The sequence below is a fragment of the Zeugodacus cucurbitae genome, chromosome X (assembly GCF_028554725.1).
Source record: "Zeugodacus cucurbitae isolate PBARC_wt_2022May chromosome X, idZeuCucr1.2, whole genome shotgun sequence".
Classification (NCBI taxonomy): domain Eukaryota; kingdom Metazoa; phylum Arthropoda; class Insecta; order Diptera; family Tephritidae; genus Zeugodacus; species Zeugodacus cucurbitae.
In genome coordinates this window covers 29,354,214-29,373,295 of record NC_071672.1, presented here as the reverse complement: position 1 = coordinate 29,373,295, position 19,082 = coordinate 29,354,214, and the positions used below count along the sequence as shown (strand labels likewise).

The following is a 19,082-nucleotide window of genomic DNA, read 5'->3' as shown; positions in this document are numbered from 1 at the left end:
TGTTCATATCCAATTTAGGGAAAGGGGCTACCATTTCGCCAACGATTTTAGGTCAATAAGTCTGACTTCCTTTTCTCGATAATGTTATCATTCAACCAAGGAAAAAAACACTGTTACACCTTTCAAAAACAATAACAGCCGGTTTCACGACGTTTTTTAATTGAAAATTAAGTTCCATTTAATTTTAATTTTTATTTAACTATGTACTTAAGTTTCCAGCGTTTCACCATTATTGACATTTGGCATCCAAAAAATGCAGGGATGTTAGTAAGAATAACAGCTGATTTATGTAAACAAATAAATTGTATTTCTTTGTCAAAATGGTAAACAAATGGGAATTTTGGTGATAGAAAAGCGTAACCATGGTTACATATGACAGTATTTAAATAATATTTAAATGGCAAAGCGTGACCATTTAAATAAAAATTAAGTCAAATGGTGAAACTGAAATTAATTATTTTTCACGTAAATTTGTTTCGTGAAACCGGCTGTAAATGTATCACATCTCGATATCGTTCTTTTTAAATTGACAATTCGTTTCGTTTCGCTTGTAATATTTATGTTAGGCCTGCGGAGGGAAAATTGTGTCGTCGGCTTTTCCTCGTTCCAAACTTCACGCCCACTTCAAATAAAGAAATAGGTCGTTTTAAGTTTTTATTGTTATATGATTTCGTAGTCTTGTATATATCATACATAATTTTTTTAAGTATTTGTTCTAATAAATACTATGACATATATTGAATAAGTTTTTAAAGACAGGATAACAAAATATTATTAATGGAAATATACGTTGTCATATGCTTATTAGCGTCAACTCTGCAGGCATATTAAACGGGCGGTGCTGCAATCACTTCGTCTGGTGAAAAGTTGAAATTTCAGTAAAAACGTTTTTATACTCCTTATCTGACACCAGACCGACTTCAATTATATTTAGTTGGTAACGGCGGCTTCGAGCTTGTTGTTGACGTATTCATATCTAGATAAAACAATAAATAGATATTTATATTATATAATAGGCATAACGCTTTATGATATGCCCTGATTCTATAAATAAATAGATAGTGTAATGGAAAATATGTTGAATATTAAAAATAAATGTGGCGTAGAAATTTTCATAAATTTGTTTTTAGGTGTGATCGAAATATAAAATCACAGTGAATTAAAAATGGCAATATCGCTCATCACGCGCAACTCTAACCGTTTCGTCATGGCACCGCTGATGATCCGTACAATCCCTCGCAACATGTTGAACGTATATAATAATTTCGTTCATCAGACGGTTGTAACACGTAAAACTAGACGAATTATATGAAATGATCAGAATGACGTGGCGACTAGGAATCCGTTTCTTCTCTTTGTACGTCTGTTCAAGCGTTATATTTGTTCACATTACTCCTGCAAGGAGCATAGTGCCGCCTGGTTTCTATAATCATGTTATTTAAGTTGGATGACCCGAACCCGATGCTGAGTTTGCCAGCAAGCCTCCAGCCCAATAGGTGGCCAACAGAATTTCCTCTGTGCGGGTTGAAGGAAATACCGCCTATGTGCTCGGTTGATCTCGTTAGCGGTAACAGAGACGAAGAAAAATTTACGAGTATCCATAACGAATAAGTGAAGCGGCTATCTAAGACTAAAGGACGAAGTTGACGCCAAGGGTTCTTAGTAGGCCCAAATAATAAACCAACACCACTTTACTTTAATTTATAATAACATACCTGTTTTTGGGTACATCTGCTTTATAATCTTTCACTTAACGCCATTTTGTGGGCGTGGAAATCAACTCCACTCTTCGTTGTGATCATGGGATATACATACATAGCTCTATATCTAACTCATTTAGTTTTAGGTAATAAATAAAATCAATTCTTAATTTAACTGAAATGTTTGCTATTTACCATAAACAACAATGATAACGTGAGGCCTTACCTCTGAGCTCAAGAGTTTCTTCCATACCAATGATGACCCCAAATTATACGCATGGTGTTGGTGGGTTATACTGTTGGTGTTCACGATTTCAATGGAGTTAGTGGCATTTTTGATGCTTTCATCTTTTGCTGACGCATATAAACTATCGTTGGATGTACTGCTATGCACTGGCGATTGTCGAAACCGTGCGCAATTATTTTCCACTTTTCGATGATTGTTATTGCTGTTTTTAGTATAGACATTTGGGTCCACCTGCTGCTTAACGATGTTATCAAAGTTAACGGTTTCTGCATTGATATTGGCGTGTGTTACATGATTTTGTAACATTTGCGCTGGTTGTACATTTGCACCAATTTTTTCATTTTTATAATAATCCGGCGATATGCGAGACACTGATAGCGTGGTCCAAACGGGCTCTGCTGCCGTTACAACAGGCTTCCCGGTATTATGCGGATTGGTATGTAATGATGCAAGCGTGGGCGTATCAGCAGGTTGATGATGACATGAGGACATACTTAGAGCTATTTTAAAACTTTTGCTAGGCTGCAAATCATCTTCTGTCGTTTCAATGTCAACCATCTCATCATCATCGGGATCGTTGTTGTTATCACCGTCATCTGTAGAATGTGTATTAGCTATATAAGAGCGCATGACGACAACTTCAAAATGACACTTACCTAACGATGGTGCTCGGTATGGCGAGCCCGGCGGCATGGGAAGCGCTAATTGCGAGTGTGCGGTTGCTTGTGGTACGCATCGACGAAATTGTAAATTATTTGAACCTACAGCACGGAAGTTAGCGTGCACTTTCAAGGCGAGCGCTTCCGTTGCGCCTGCATTTGTTAAACTAGCATCAATCAGTAACGGCGAAACTGACTTTAAACGCGTCATATTTTCAGCTGGCAAACCGCTGAAATTAATTTCATTTGATTTGATTGCAGTTTGAGCACCTGTCGATATTGTAGCGGTAGAGTAAACGGATGAGGTAGCCAAAGCAGTAGTTGTCGCTGCTACCGTTACCGCAGCCACAGCATTGAAGACATTCAGTTTGTTTTGTTGGCAAACTGGTTTGAATGCCGATGCCGTGACGAATTGCGGTATAAAAGCTGTGTTTGCATCGACCAAGTTATTGAGAGGACCTAACTCGTGGGCAGTATTTTTTTTTACATAATTTCGGCTCAAAGCGGTGCTATTGCCATCACAATCGCCACCCTCACTGTCCGACGTGGCGACCAGGGGCAGTTGTGAGAAAAATTCTTTATTGCTGCCAATTGGTGGCGTTCTTAACCAATGCATAGCATAGTCTGTGAGCCCAAATGGGCTCACGGTGATATTATAACCATTGTTGTAATTTCGATTTTTGTTGACCGATGTATTCGATTTTTGCGCCGTGTGTGCATGCCACATGTAGTCCATCATGAAATTACGCGACAATGGCATTACAGACATTTCATGTTCATTTCCCTCACTCAGTTGCAATGTGGAAACACTGCTAGTTCTCCCATGATATGAAACACCATGTGTCGTTGTGTTGCTAATATTTATTGGACGCACGGCACCTACTGCAGCCGCAACGGCTGTGACACCGACCATAGCCGCAGCTGTTACTGTGCCAACATTCTGTTCAATCGGTTCACATTGTCGTTTCTTGGACTCAGGTGATGAGTTATGAGGAGGCAAAAAACTGCTATTACCTCGTAAGGTTAAATCAATGTCTTGGTAATCATATTGGTTAACGGTAGATTTTGTTGCTGTCGTAATATTTTTAGCGATACTGGTTTCATTCGCACATGCGTAGGCTGTTGTGACCGGCGCAGCAGCACTTATGCTAGCTTGTAACTTATCTTGCTGTTGCTGCCTCTGGATGGTTGCTGTAGTGTGTGCTGACAAAGAATTGTGGCTCATGAGCCGTTTACGCGTACCACCGTTAAACATGGCTTTAACATCCTCCCAAGCATGCACTATTTCCTCGGGCGGATGGCCGCTCAGTATCATATGACGACGCCAGGAATTGAAATTTGCCGCATCCGGCTGTATATACTTGTCACCTGCCGTGATGCGGTGTGAATGGAAAATAAACTTGTTTGGCGAAAAGAACATGCCACAATAGAAACATTTTATGCATTTCGCACGCGAGGAGTTGTAACGCGATGGTAGAAATGAGCCGCGGCAACCCCAAGCGCACTTGTGATACACGGTAAAAGCGAAATCTTCAGGTAGTCTAGGCGGTGCATTGTCCCCGAGAAAGCTTTTACACAAACGTTCGGCTTCACGTCGTGTAATCATGCCGCAACGCCGCGAACTAATCGGCATTGCGCCAGCACGTCGCAAAATCTCCAACTGTACTGGCGTACATTGCACACAGGTGATACCGAGAGCGACTCTACGGTTATGTATTTCATTATAGCTATACTGTTTGAGCAGTGTGTTAGATATCTGCGCTAAACACAAACGCTCCTGACCCTCGATATAAAGTGATACTATTGGGATGTCATAGAGAAGTACAGTGCTAACCTGAAAAGTAATAAAAATATTTTAACAATATTTCTAATATTTGACATATCATAAAAACAATTAACAGTTTATTCCTAAAAATTGTGATTCTATGCACAACAAAACCTTTGCTAATGAAATTGCATGTCAAACTTGATTTTTTTGTGTTATTTGCATTTTGCAAACAATTACTTGACAAACTGTACATGAGTGCAAAGGATAATTGAACAAAAATGTATATAAAACTGATATAACACTGGTCGTTAAATGTAGCAATTTTCTAAGAAAAAGGTCATCATGGATCACAACAACTCTTTAAACATTATTAAGTTCTATACTTTTCATTAACTCGTTAGTTGTCATGATGCACGGAAACGTGCAACGGGAGTTTTTCGACATTCAACTTTGTCTGGCATTTTAATAAAATAAAATATTTTTATAAAATAAAAAAACAAACATAAAATAAAATATATAACAATGAAAAACCGCGAGACACATTTTCGTACCATTTGAACAGTGCTACGTCGCACAAAAACGATAAAATAAAAAAAAATTTAAAAACCGAAATAAGTCCTTACAAGAACTGTAAAAAGAAATTAAATATATTCCTGATTTACACCAGTTTATAACAAAAAACGTGCTTGGCACTCAGGGAAGGTTTTCGTCAAAACCGCTTGGCAGCCAATGTGTTAAAGTGTATGCGGAAACAAAGAAAACGTAAGTGAAATGATTATGTTCAAAGAGAAGGGAAGAACTTAGTACATTGTACACTCCCAGAATTCCACAGCACTAAAGGCGCCTGATAGGGTCTACCAATTTTTATTATTAACAAATTTGTATGGTCTAAGTTTGGATCCGTGGTCCACTGCAGCCGACCGTATCTTCAGCTTCCAAATTCTCAAATGGATTCCAGCACATACCCATTAAGCTGTAAATATTGAACCGGCAGCGCGTATTTTCACGAACGAAACGGCGGTTGACTGTCTAAATGATTGATGAATTCACCAAAACAACACTGTGGGTAGTTCGTGGTCTACTTGCGCTAGAGCACTGGACACACTGCCTTCGAGTGATGTCGCCAAAAGTTTCAGAACAACCAGAACCTGTGCAGTGGCGAAAACCGTCCTTCCAGCTGCTGTCACTTAGGATGGCTCATCTCGCCGCAATCATTGGTGTGTATACTGGTCACTGTCCAATAGTCATAAAAGCGGTGATGTTAGGGAACCAACCAGACGATAGTTGCCAAGCTGGATGGAGGAAGACAAAGCCGAAACAGCCAAACACTTCCTTCTTAAATCCAACATTCGCCAGACATACCTTTGAATCGACATTAGCTAACTTGAGTACTTTATAATAGCGCTCCAAGCGGTTTGTCAAAAGATAGTCGTATTCCAGGGGCATCTGCCCAATTAAGTGTCCGGACGGTTCACGAATAACCCCAACCCTAAGGTGCAACACATACTAGTTTTCGTTATTCTAGTGAACTATATCGGAGTTATTGCTATAGTATATTACCGAAAGTTAATGCACTCAGCCTAATATATATTAAAAAGTACAATTGACTGTGAAGAGGCGTGTTCATATGCTTTGGCAATGATAAAGTTGCTGTACATGAAAATACTGGATGCATAAAATTACCGACGGATTATTGTACAATCATCTACTCGCAAAATGCTGTCAAAATACAAAAGTCTCGAGTGTCTGGCAGGAGGAGCGATTTCAACAGCATCAACAGCATGTGGAAGTTAACTCTCGGAGGTATACGGATTTTTTGCCGTTAAATGGTATAACCAGGTCCACGTATAGTCAGATGTTTTGAATGTGTGTATTTTATGATCCGAATAATCGAATAATATGCTCGATAGCTCTCTTTCGAAGAGATCTATTTATAGGACAGGCCGATAAACAAAGTAATTCTAACAAAAGCGTATACAGTAATCCCCGCTTAACTGCCCCTTCTTCACATGCAAGACTTTTGAAACACTTAAGCGGGAAAGGCACTTAAATGAATCCCGCATAAGTGCCTCGAGGTACTTACCAAGCTTTTTCTCAAATATTTCGATCTAGTATTTTTTGTTTACAATGAAATTCACATCTATTCTTATTAATAACAAAAATACTTACTAATAATAAATATGGAAGAAAAAACTTAACAAAACTATGTATATGTTTTCCTTTTGACAATACTTAGCGCATACAATGTCAAAAATATTAAGAGGCACTTAAAAGGGGAAAATTTCAAACAATTTTGTATTTGTGGCTTAAATATTACAGTCACATAAGCGGGATAGCCACTTATGCGGAGACTCTTAACCGATGAATTTTATATGTAAATTTAGAGAAAAAACAACGCTGCCGCAAAATGTGGTCACTTAAGCGGGGAAGGCACTTAAACTGTACTTCCTTTTCTGTCGCATGTTTCATCCAAGTTCGCTGTGTATGAATGTGTCTCCTCATTCATATTGATGGTTTCAAGACTTTCGGGGTTAGTTGTGTGCGGGGTTTAAATAATGTGGCCTTTTATTAATTCTATACACACATTGTTAGGTCTGCACAGACCTGATTATATCGTTGGAGCCTAAATTGTTTTAAACCCAAATAGTTCCAAAATTGTGGCTCAAGCAGCTCACGACTTCCGGTATTAGACCAAGTATCCTCCGGGTAGCCAACAGACATCCGTTTGGAGGCGAGCTAAAGTGAAAAGGCGAATCCCGCTTATGCGGTTGTGCGTAGAATATAAAAAAAATTCCCCGATGAAAACGAAACAACAGCCTATAAGGACGATATGATCAAAGATACCTTTTATAAGAGATTAGAACGTACCTATGAGCGCTGCGTACGATGTCAAAATTGTGCTTGGCGATTTCAACACTAGGGTGGGTAAAGGAATTGTCTTTGGCACAACAGTCGGAAAATACAGCCTCCATGATGAAACATCGCCAAATGGGCTGAGGCCGGGGCCCGAAATATGGTCATCTGTAGTACTAGATTCCAGCATAAGAAAATACATGTCCCCAGATCGAATCACGCGCAACCGATAGATCTTGTTGCGATAGATGGACGACATTTCTTCAGTGTTTTTCCTAATACTGACTTGGACCACTATCTTTTAGCAGCTAAGACACGCACCCGCCTCTGTGCAGCAAAGCGCACACGACAACAAACACAAGGAAGGTTCAACATCGAGACTCTGCAATCACAACAGACAGCCGAACGATTTTCTACTCGACTTGCACTCCTGCCCTCTGAGAGCACTGTGGACGCCACATCAAGCTCCTTGCGTACAGCTGCAACCGAAACTATTGGCTTTCGTAGGGTTGTCGTCTCGCAGTGAAGACAAATCAGACTGCATAACTCGCAATGTTGCGAACGACCGCAACACGTGCGGGATGGGATAGATACCGGGAGCTGAAGAAGGCAGTGAGACGAATTTGCAGACATAAACAGAAAGAGACCGAAATGTGTGAGTATGAAGAGCTTGACAAGCTGGCCGACAGAGGTAATGGTCTTTTCGAGGAAAAGATCCGGCGACTAACTGAAAGTTTCAAGACCGGAGCACACTCTTGTATGACAGGTGATCTAGTGGTTGATGACCAGATTATACCGAGTTTGTGGAGGGAACACTTCTCCAGCCCGATGAATTGTCGGCCGAGCTATTCAAATTTGGCGGCGAGGAACTGATAACGTACATGCATCAGCTTCTTTGCGGAATATGGTCGGAAGAAAGCATACTTGACGATTAGAAGCTATGTGTACTCTTCCCAACCCACAAAAAGGGAGACCCCACAATCTGCGCCAATTACCGTGAGAAAAGCCTCGTCAACATCGCGTATAAGATTCTATTGAGCGTACTGTGTGAAAGACTAAAGCCCACCGTCAACAAACTGATTGGACCTTATGCTCCGTCAGGATCGGAAAGGACCTCTCCGAGAAGTTCGATACCAAACGAGGTTTCAGACAAGGAGATTCACTATCTTGTGACTTCTTTAACTTAATGCTGGAGAAAATAATACGAGCTGCAGAGCTAAACAGGGAAGTTACAATGTTCTATAAGAGTGTACAGCTGCTGGCGTACGCTGATGATATCGATATCATTGGAAACAACACCCGCGTCGTTAGTTCTGCTTTCTCCAGACTGGATAGGGAAGCGAAGCGTATAGGTCTGGTGGTGAACGAGGACAAGACGAAATATCTGATATCATCAATCAAACAGTCAGCGCATTCGCGTCTTGGCTCTCACGTCACTGTTGACAGTCATAACTATGAAGTTGAAGATAATTTCGTATAGCTAGACAGCAGAACGAAAGTGCTCCAGCTCTGAAAGTGTTCGATGCAGTATTCGCTGATGGAAGCCGAGGAAGAGGTAGATATCCACTCCGTTGGAAGAAGAACCTGGGTTCACTTGGTATAACCAATAGGCACCAAACTGCCAAAGCTAGGAATAAATGACGCGCTATTGTGGTCTCGGCTATAACCGCGTAAGCGTTGTCTACGCCAGTCAAGAAGAAGTTCCAAAATTGTACCCATAATCTGTATAATTTTTTACTGATTTTGTCGTGAGAACGTTGCTTCAGAATTTCACGGAAGGATTTGTCTCTAACGCGAAAACAAAAAACGTAAACTGGCTTTTATATGCAAAAGGTCTGCAAAGATCTGGATACATCTCCGAGGGTTAATGAATCTATATAATTCCTTCAGATGTGCCAATTGATTTCAAACGCATTCAGATCCAATAAGAGTAACATACACACCGACGATTATTACGTCACAAGACCAAATGTTTGTGTTTGTTACACCATGCATTTTCCACGGACAGTAGCATATGTAGCATGTTCTCGCGTGGAAGAACCATCCAGTTTGTTTTTACTGCCTTAAAACGAACTGACCAAATTATTATCCATTGTCTCTCGTAATATGTAGCACAGAATGGTGTTAACCGAATAGCTATAAAATGTTAGTTGTAGGGTACCTGCAGAGTGGACGCTCAAAGCCGAGCCCAGCGCAATGCTGATGAATGTGAGAAATAAGCTTCAATGCTGTGCACATACATTTTCATACGAAATCACACAGGTAGCGCAGAGTGGAAGCCGAGCGTAACGCTGATCAATGCGAAAAAACAGTTTGGAACTGTTTTTCGGCGCTGACTCGCGCTCATACATTGTATTTATTCACTTGAATTAAGTAGTTATATGCAAGTGAAGAGGCGGGTATATTTGGATAAAAAAATGTGGACTCACTGGACCACTTCCCCTTAGTAACTTATTTTGTATCATAATGTATCACACCATACAATAACCATTGCTGAAAACTACTAAAAAATAAAACTAACAAAAAATGGTTAATGGACGTGACACCACACACTTAAGGACCAAAAATAATATCTGAGAAACTGTTTAACCATTTCCATCCAATTGGTTCACTTTACTATGTATAAACTAACCACCACCGGATATATCCCCACAAATACCGATAAGTTCGGATGCAGCCGAACAATTTATACTCTCACAATTTGCAGTGCTAAAGCCATTATTATTCAAATATTATATGCAATGTAAACTCAATCACAAAGACGAAACGTAATACGTAATATCGGGTACAGAAGGAAAAAAACAACCACATGGGCGTAACGCATAGTATTAGGGATATGGGTGCTTATATATAGTTATATACTGCTATAGGTTAGTAGTTAAGATTAACCGTTTACTGTGATACCTCACAAATTTACATGAAAATTAAAAACCCTGTAAAAGGTATATGTACGTGTATGGGGTCTCGAGGAGGTATTGAACCGAAGAGATAAAGAGAAAATGTCTGTAACAAATTTGGTTGATATCGATTCACTCAATTGCGAGATATGTGGAAAAAACCGATTAGGAGCGGTGGCACGCTCACTTTCACAAAAAGCCAGAAATAAATCTATACTACTTTTATATAGAGGAAAGATTTGTATGTATGTTTGTATTGAATAAACTCAAAAACTACTTTGCTGATTTCAAAATTTGTTTTCACCTTTGGAAAGCTACATTCACTCTGAATAACATAGGCTATATTTATTGCTAGAATCTCCACTTTCTGTAAATAGTTCCCAGGTGATGGTATCAAAAAGACTCCTTGATGGAGAATCTTAATCTGAAACTGAAAATCGTCTTGCAAGTCATTCTCTTCGCATCGCAATCGCGTGCTAGAGAGTCGAGTAACGAGTGCTCACAGCTGCTTGCTGAACAAAATTTCAAAACCTGCCAAGTACGCGCTTGAGAGTGGAGTACGGAGCGTGTGCAGCGGCTTGAATGAATATGTGTGGGAGAGTGTGTATAAGTGTGTAAAAACTTAAAACTTTTGCAATATTTCTTTAAGCCCTTACGAAGCCGAAGTGGTCTGCTAGTATATAATAAACTATAAAAAATAAATTTTATAATTTATAATAGGCATGTTTTATTTGACCAGCAAATTAAGCTATTAGCTTATTTTGTATGGAAGACTTAGCCAACATAATTATGTTGGCTTGTCATAAGCCATCATAGCTTGTATATTGAACTAGAGGCATTGCCAGTTCATCATTTTTTTTTCATTCACAATAGTTGGGTTTTTTCCAACAAAATGTAGTTGGCAATAGCGAGAAGCCCCATTTTGACAGATAAAAATGTAAACAAACCAAAATTTTAAATTCTATCGATGTTTATCCATATTTATTTAGACCATCCCGAATCTAATAATAATTGTAGATTCCTTAAAAGCTCAGAATATTATAGAAAAGCGGTAAACAAAAGGAAATTTGATTTATAAATTCAACTTTTTTTTTCAAATAAATTACATTTCAGCTGAGAGTTCAGGCCCGCATTGCCAACACAATTCATTTTTAAGTAAAGATATGAAATAAGCTAAATGCGTTTCATTTGTCCATGATTTAGCTATTAGCTTGTGGTGGTCAAATAAAACACGCCTGATAATAATTTACTCGAATCGATTTGATACTTTTGTATAATATTTTAAACATATTTACAGCCCTATTCTGTGCACTTTACAAATTCAACAAATTTCTAATTTGTAAAAATTTGAAATTTATCAAGCATTTCGTATTCTGTGTCTAAAATAAAAAAACTTTTTTCTTGATAAATTGTTAAAAATAAAATGCTCTTGACAAATTAAATATCCCGTAGTGGATAGTTGTGAAAGTGAATTTGTTGTAATGGAGGTATTTTACTTTTGTCGTTATTTTTATACATAGAGGAAAAATATGAACATGTTGATGGCTCGCGTTATTGAGTCGTTTTTATATCAAGAAGTTTATTTTTCCCTTTTTTTAAATGAAGATAATGAGGGTAACTTTGAGGAAGTCCCCAAGGAACGAAGCTCTGGCGACCGAGTAAATGCGGTATAACCTTATCATCATAGAGTAAATGGGATTGTAAAACCAAACCAAATACTTTGCATCAGGGCTGGGAGGCTTCAGTCGATATCTCGACATCAGAATCGGATAGATAGGCTGATAACCGGTCAATCGTAAACCAAACTTATCAACGAAGCCACAATGCAGAAGGCTCGGTTAAAATAAACACTCATCCAAATAACGACCTTTTGCATGAAAAATAGGGCCAGATTCGGAGCATGAAATATTTGCACATTCTCAGAAACTTCACATCTAGTGAAGGAGCAAAGGATTTATTCTGAAATTTAAGTTAAATTATTAACTATTTGGCAATAAATATTGAAATGCATGGGAAAACCTACGTTATAGAAAATTTCAAATAAATTTTTCGATTCAATTCAGTCGGACAGAATAGGGCTGTTAGGGTACTCATCAGTTATCATAAAATTATAAGTCATAAATGAAAATGTTAATAAAATGCTATGGTTGTGAGCACCTCGTTATAGTTTTGTTGTGATAAATCTGAAAAACAAAAAAAAAATCCATATACAACAAACGGAACAAATAGCGCAATTTTGTAAGCAATCCAACAACATTTTTTTTAAACAACTGTAAAAGTTCAAAATTGTACTATTTATTAAGATAAATAAATTTTTTTCAAAATTTTGAAAATTATAACTTCCTTAATATGGTGTGGTTTGGTACAAAAACTAATTTATAGTGAAAATATCTAAAATCTAGAGACTATGTAAGAAACCATTTTTTTTTTAATTTTAAAATTGTGAAACCCTTTATCCGGATTACACCTGACCTATCAGCAAATCAATTGCAAAATATGCGCTTGTCGAGTTTTACACAAAAATAATTTTCGCCAAACATCGTTATGTTGCTGTGCATTTTGTTGAGCAATAAAAATTCGTCCTTTTTTTCTATTTCGTAGCTGAAATATATGTTACGTCTGACACCGTATTCTTTTTGTGTTTTTTCTCCAAAGGCAATGTTAGCGACAACAACCAATTATAAATAATCAATTGAGTCACCTCACCATTTTACGAGGTTGGCGCACGTTTGCACTTAACGACTTGCTGCATTAAACCCAAAATGTGACTATCCGAAGGGGAAGCAGCAACATATGTATGTCTGCGCACAGTTGAAAAACTGAGTTGAAATGAATGACTCCCTGGAGGGTATCAGTAAACGTCAACGTGTACGCTTTTTGCTTAACTAAATAACCTCACATATTTAACAAATCCACCTTTGATTTGTTCTGTTTTTTTCTCTACATACACATCCTTTGCGATGGCGTCAACTTATCTTGATATTTTGAAAACTAAACATTACTTTTTGGGATTATATTTTTTTGTTTTTGTCAGTATAGCTTACACGCTTGAGTAGCTCTACTACCAACTAATCGTGTTATTGTTATTTGTATTATAACTGAAATAAGTTCGAATGAAGCGAGCGATTTTTTAGCATGGAAGTGTTATTTGTCTCTCAAAGCAATATAGAACGTGAGATGAAAGTCAATAGTTATGTTTTAAATGAACTTAACGACTTTATATGTATATTATATATAAACTTACAAATATAGAATTCAAAAACATGCAAACGATGTTCGGCGGTTTACTCAGACCCATCTTGGTTGTTGGTTGCAAGAATTACAAATTTTGCACAAAATATTTCAAGATAACTGTCATTAAATTCATACCTCTCCCTCTCTCCTTAAAAACCAAACATATAACTTTGAATCATATTCCTATACTATCATATCTGGCTCTGACTAAAGGCTTAGTGAAACTTGTGAGACAGTTCAAGAAAAATGGTTAAGCAAAATTTATTATTTTATATTATAGTTTCTTATAATATAAAAGACAACGAGGAACGTATAAACCCCACTGCCACGACCACAACATGGCGTTAACCGAAAACATAAGTGATATAACTAAGCCAGACTATAAAGTTATGTAAGTGGAATTTGGTACAGCTCATACTAAAGAGGAAGATAATTGTAATTTAAGGAAATACATCAGAAACTTTAGATTTCAAAAGAAAAAAGTTAAGTTGGTACACAAGGGCTGCACTCAAATTAGTGTACAGAGTTTTAAATGGGCGTGGCGCCGTCCAATTATGTGTCAAAAACCATAACTTAGGAACTACTGGAGCAATTTCTGCGAAATTCTGTTGGTAACTTTTTAGTTTAGATAGTTTGAAAATGAAGAAAAATCGGTTTACAACCACGCCTACTTTCTTTGTAATAAAATTTCTAAGTCGTTCACTTTGCCATATATAAATTAAGCACTAGTATTTCTAGTGTGGCATAGCACGTCTAAAAATCACCGAAATCGGACTATAACTTTTCAGACCCCATCTACCTCACATACGGATTTTCAAACATTCGATGGTTGTTGTTGTTGTTGTTGTAACGGTTACTCAGGCATGTCTGAACCGACAAGCCTAGCCTAATTATCATCAAAATCATTTAACCAGGAAACGAGCTGTTTTGCTAGGGTCGGACCAAAGGGAAATGCGTGTTAGATGAGTAGTATTCAGGGGCATGCAAAGAAGTGGTTAGTGTGATGCGGGGACTCTTTGCATGCAGGACATATGTTGAGTATGTCAGGGTCTAGTCTTGATAAGTAGGAGTTTAGTCTGCTACAGTATCCAGAACGAAGTTGCGCAAGGGTCACTCTAGTTTCGCGAGGCAACTCGAGCTCTGGGGAGGGAGTCAGTGAAGCTGTTAATGGCTCCTCTGCGAATGGCGTTCAATGCTTGTCTATAGTTTGTCGCATCCGCAGTCCTGTATTTCAGGAAGGTACTCTTGATAGCTCTAGGAGGCGGCCAGGCTTCCAGTAGGTTCCCAACAGAAAAAGTTTGGGGAGCATTTCGTTATGCTACGGGCCTCGTTGTAAAGGTGCTCGACCAGAGACATCAAGAGACAACCTGTAGCTGTCCGGAGAGCGGTGTTTTGCATTCAGGCGACCATATTGGGCTGCGTAGTTTAGAACCGGACTTTCGGTGGTCGTAAATTTCGGTTTGTATCGTGGCAAAGTTAAGCGAACGCTTAACCTTGGATTTAATGCAGCTTAATGTAATACATATAAATATGGTAACTTTGAAGAGTATATAATAATAGTTTTTGAAGTTGCTACATCAGATCTCCAGGAACGCCTCCCCCTCCACCTTTAAAAGCTCTGACGCGTCGTTACAATTATTCGTGTAACTTCAAAAATAACAAAAAAGTCAGATTGACTTGAATACATGTATATTACGAAAATGAAATGAAAAAAAATCGATTCTAACCAAATGTAACCCCTTCAATCCAAATTTGCAATTAATAAATTAAACAGTCACACAAAAAAAAAAATTCTTTTGACCTGGGCGTCTTACTATGTGAACCTTATGTTTTTGGGGTCCCTGAAACCGAATTGGAGGTCCATTTAACTCCATCAGATCATGGTAGTGACATACCACAACCAGTATGGCGTTTTTAAAAACTCATTGGATTCGCTTACAACTAGTTACTCGGGGGTTTCGCGGTCGCTGATTACGAATTTGACGTTACTTTTCAAAAATTCAAAATGAGGAACGCTTTTGTGAAAAATCAACGGTATCGCTTGAAACTAGTTACCCGGGGGTTTTTGGGGTTGCTGAGTACGAAAGATAGAAAGATGATGAAGAGACTGAAACTGGGGATGTATATCTAGTACCATCTCAAGCAGAAGCTTTTGAGGGGCTTGGTCGCAATGAAAATATGTGATTCATTACCTCAAAGATCAAATAAAAATATTATTTGATTTGTTTTGAAATCGATTATCAAGAATTTCGATTATCCGGAATACTCCTGGTTTTATTTAATGCGGATAATCGGGATTCTACTGTAATCCATTGCCAAATAATTATTATTACTACTACCACTTACGTGATTCGTTTTCATCGTTGACATTGTTTGACAGCCTTTCAAAGTTGACGATTTCGATGCGGCATTTGTTTTTTTCTTATTCGATGGGTCGGTCGTTGTTGAGTAGATCACAGGAGTTGCAACGAAGCTTGCAATGCGCACTTTATTCATTGTATCCTTAAGTTGAACCCAAATTCATTTGTAATGTAGACGTTATTTCGCGTCATCTGAAAATAATACACTTGTACATACATATATGTATACGTATACATTTCCTAGCTAGTAATATCTCATATTATTTATAAATATTATTATGAAACGATTTCTGTTAGGACGAGAGTTATGCGAGTCAAATTTACTTTTTCGGAACGAATAATCCTTTAATTTAATTAATAATTTTAAATCGCATAACTGAATCTCGATGAAAAAAATTAAGCAGACAAACGTGGCCTGAGCGAAATAAGAGCCGCACATGCCGACTATTGAAATTTAAAAGGAATGACATAAGAACCCTAGTTGGGGTGTTAACAGGGGACTGTCTGATTAGAAGACACGACCGCTGACAGGGCACAGACCTAACACACTACTGACTACTAGACAGTATTTGTGTGGACTTAAAAATGGTAAGCTAACTTCTGGGTCAGCAAAGTGGTTACAGCAAATACCCATGCTTCCTGAGGCCCAGGGATAGCAGAGATAAAACACACCATTGGATTAGAAGAGAGTGACCTAATAGAGAAATCCTCTATGTGGGAAAACATAGTGCCATCAAACCATCCCTTAGTTGAATGAGAGAAAATGTTTCCCACCACTTCATATTAAACTGGGCCTAATGAAACAGTAATGAAACAGTCCAGGAATATGTGACGGCCCACAATACGACAGCTTATGAAGGACCCTTGCATGAATGAGGTCAAACGGAAATCTTGGAATTCATTCGTTTCTGTTCAAAATTTTCTGGGGAATTGCACGGCTGACAACTACAATCAACTGGCCAACGAGATGGTCGAAAATTTCAGATCCCTTGGGTGCAACATGAGCATAAAATTACATTATTTTTATAGTCACTTGGAAACCGGTCCAAGTGTTTATAGTCACATAAAATCCAGGGTGAAAGGTATCATCTAGTTATTAAGACTATGGAGGACCGCTACCAAGGACGTTGGAACACAAACATGATGACAGATTAGTTCTGGAATTTAATAAGAGACTGTTTCCAAAACACAAGCTTAATAGTTTCACGAAAACGAAGCTGAAGTGTGAATGAGGTACTGCTAGTTGTAATAATGCCTTTTATCTGTATTTTACTGCAACATTCTTTTCTTTCAATTGACTAAAAATTCACAAAAACTAACAACAGATTTGGTACCAGGACAACAAATTTATTCCAGAACAGCCAAAACTAGCCCCACACCAAAATCACTGTAGACCAGTATAATTGATTATATGCTGTCCTTGCTCATTTTGCCTATGCGAATCGTATACTATAAACTATAGTACATATGCAAATACAGTTACAACTACGGTAACGTATTTTGGGTTTTATAAGTATATTTCGTAAGAAACGGCATTCAACAAACATAACATCCGATTTATACAGTAACTGTAATGAAATAAAATTGCGTTCCCCAAATGATGTTGTTATGAAATTCCTAAATGTGTTACGCACCCACTACGTCCCCAGGGGCACTTTGTAACAATTGTCTGATTTTCCCCTTGGCATGCCATTGTAATGTTAAATAGAGTTTAATTAATTTATTGCACGGTAAGACGCGGTTTTCCATATTTGTAGCGCAACAGTGAACGCCAGCAAAATATCAAATTATTTTGGCAACTTTTCTGCGAATGCTCACATGTATATATGTACATTGATAGCTTAGAATCGCGTATTTTTAATTGAAAGAAATTATATATTTTTATAATTCGAAGCAGCACAGCCGAATTGCGCGTTGCTCAATTGTTTACCGACAAATATGTTTATACACACCCGCGCAGGTCTTGCCAGTCGTTTCAACACAGTCAATACTGTGCGTTAAGAGGGATGAATTAATCCGCAAAAGAGACACAGTTGTATTCAATTTAAGGGTGCACAAGGGATAATATATACAATGTTAAAATAGTAATAATAACCATAATGATGCAATTAGATGGAAAATGACAGATGGGTGTTTGATAAGTTACTGGTTTGGGCTGGTAATTGTAAGTTTGGTAATAATTGAAACGAGAAGTGTGTACGATAATCGAAACAGCACAGAGACTGTTGTTATATTAAGTCGCTTGCTTAACTGATAGTGGCTGCTAAGTATGAGGAAATGACTCTTCACACAAAGAGTGAAACTAACAAAAAGATAAGCGAGCAAAGACATTATAAGTTTGGGTGTAACCGAACAATTTATACCAACAGAATTTATTTATTGTTTTTTCTAACAAAAACACACAATTTTACCTTCAAATATATACGACATAATCAAGTCCACAGAATGCCGAAAATCATTTTATAAAGTATACGATGAGGTAATTTCTGTACTGATTTCACTCATTCACGCCAACAAGCTACATTATAACGGAGATTTATACACTCGCTTAAGGATTTATTTGGGTTGCAAAATTAGAAAAAAAAATTTGTCTTACAGTAAAAAATATGCTAAAAATATTATTCAACAAGTAAGGAAAGGCACATTTTATACTCTCGCCATTTATTGATATATTTTTGTTAAGAAAACACAAAATTTGACCCAATTTGAAAATTCTATAAATAGGTATATGAGAGTTAGGGGAAGTTATGAGAGAATTACCGAAATTTTCGGTGAAAAATTACCATGGGGCACTGAATTTTTCATATTCGATATCCGGGGCATTGAAAAGTTATAGTCCGATTTCGACAATTTTTTCACAAATGATGCCACGACTCATATGCAGTATTTGTGTAAAGTTTTATTTCGTTATCTTCATTGGTTCCTTATGTATATATTATAAAGTGAAGGAATAAGATGGAATTCGAAAATGAGTTATATGGGAAGTTGTCGTGGTTGTGAACCGATTTTGTCCATTTTCCACACGTGTCATCAGGGTGTCAAGAAAATATTATATACCGAATTTCATTCAAATCGGTCGAGTAGTTTCTGAGATATGGTTTTTGACCCATAAGTGGGCGATGTCACGCCCATTTTTCATTTTGTAAAAAACTCTGAGTGCAGCTTCCTTCTGCTATTTAGTCCTTCTGTGAAATTTAGTGTTTCTGACGTTTTTCGTGAGTTAACCCACTTTTAGTAATTTTCAACCTAACCTTTGTTATTATCCGATTTCAACTATTTTAGTGGTGTGTGGTGGGGTACGTAAGAGAACCGACTGCAGAAAGTTTGGTTTATATAGCTGCATTGGTTTGCGAGATATATACAA

General features: G+C 37.7%; 1 protein-coding gene across 1 annotated transcript; it reads right to left on the bottom strand.

The window, feature by feature from the left end:
* Nucleotides 1-683: 683 nt before the first annotated feature.
* On the bottom strand, nt 684-15,907 carry LOC128923076 (uncharacterized). Its single transcript, XM_054235468.1, has 3 exons — nt 15,705-15,907; nt 2,604-4,440; nt 684-2,543 (listed from the first exon to the last, which is right to left on the bottom strand). Exons 1-3 carry the CDS (start codon nt 15,852-15,854, stop codon nt 1,888-1,890), a joined length of 2,643 nt encoding a protein of 880 aa, XP_054091443.1. The 5' UTR covers nt 15,855-15,907; the 3' UTR covers nt 684-1,887.
* Between the last annotated feature and the right edge of the window lie 3,175 nt (nt 15,908-19,082).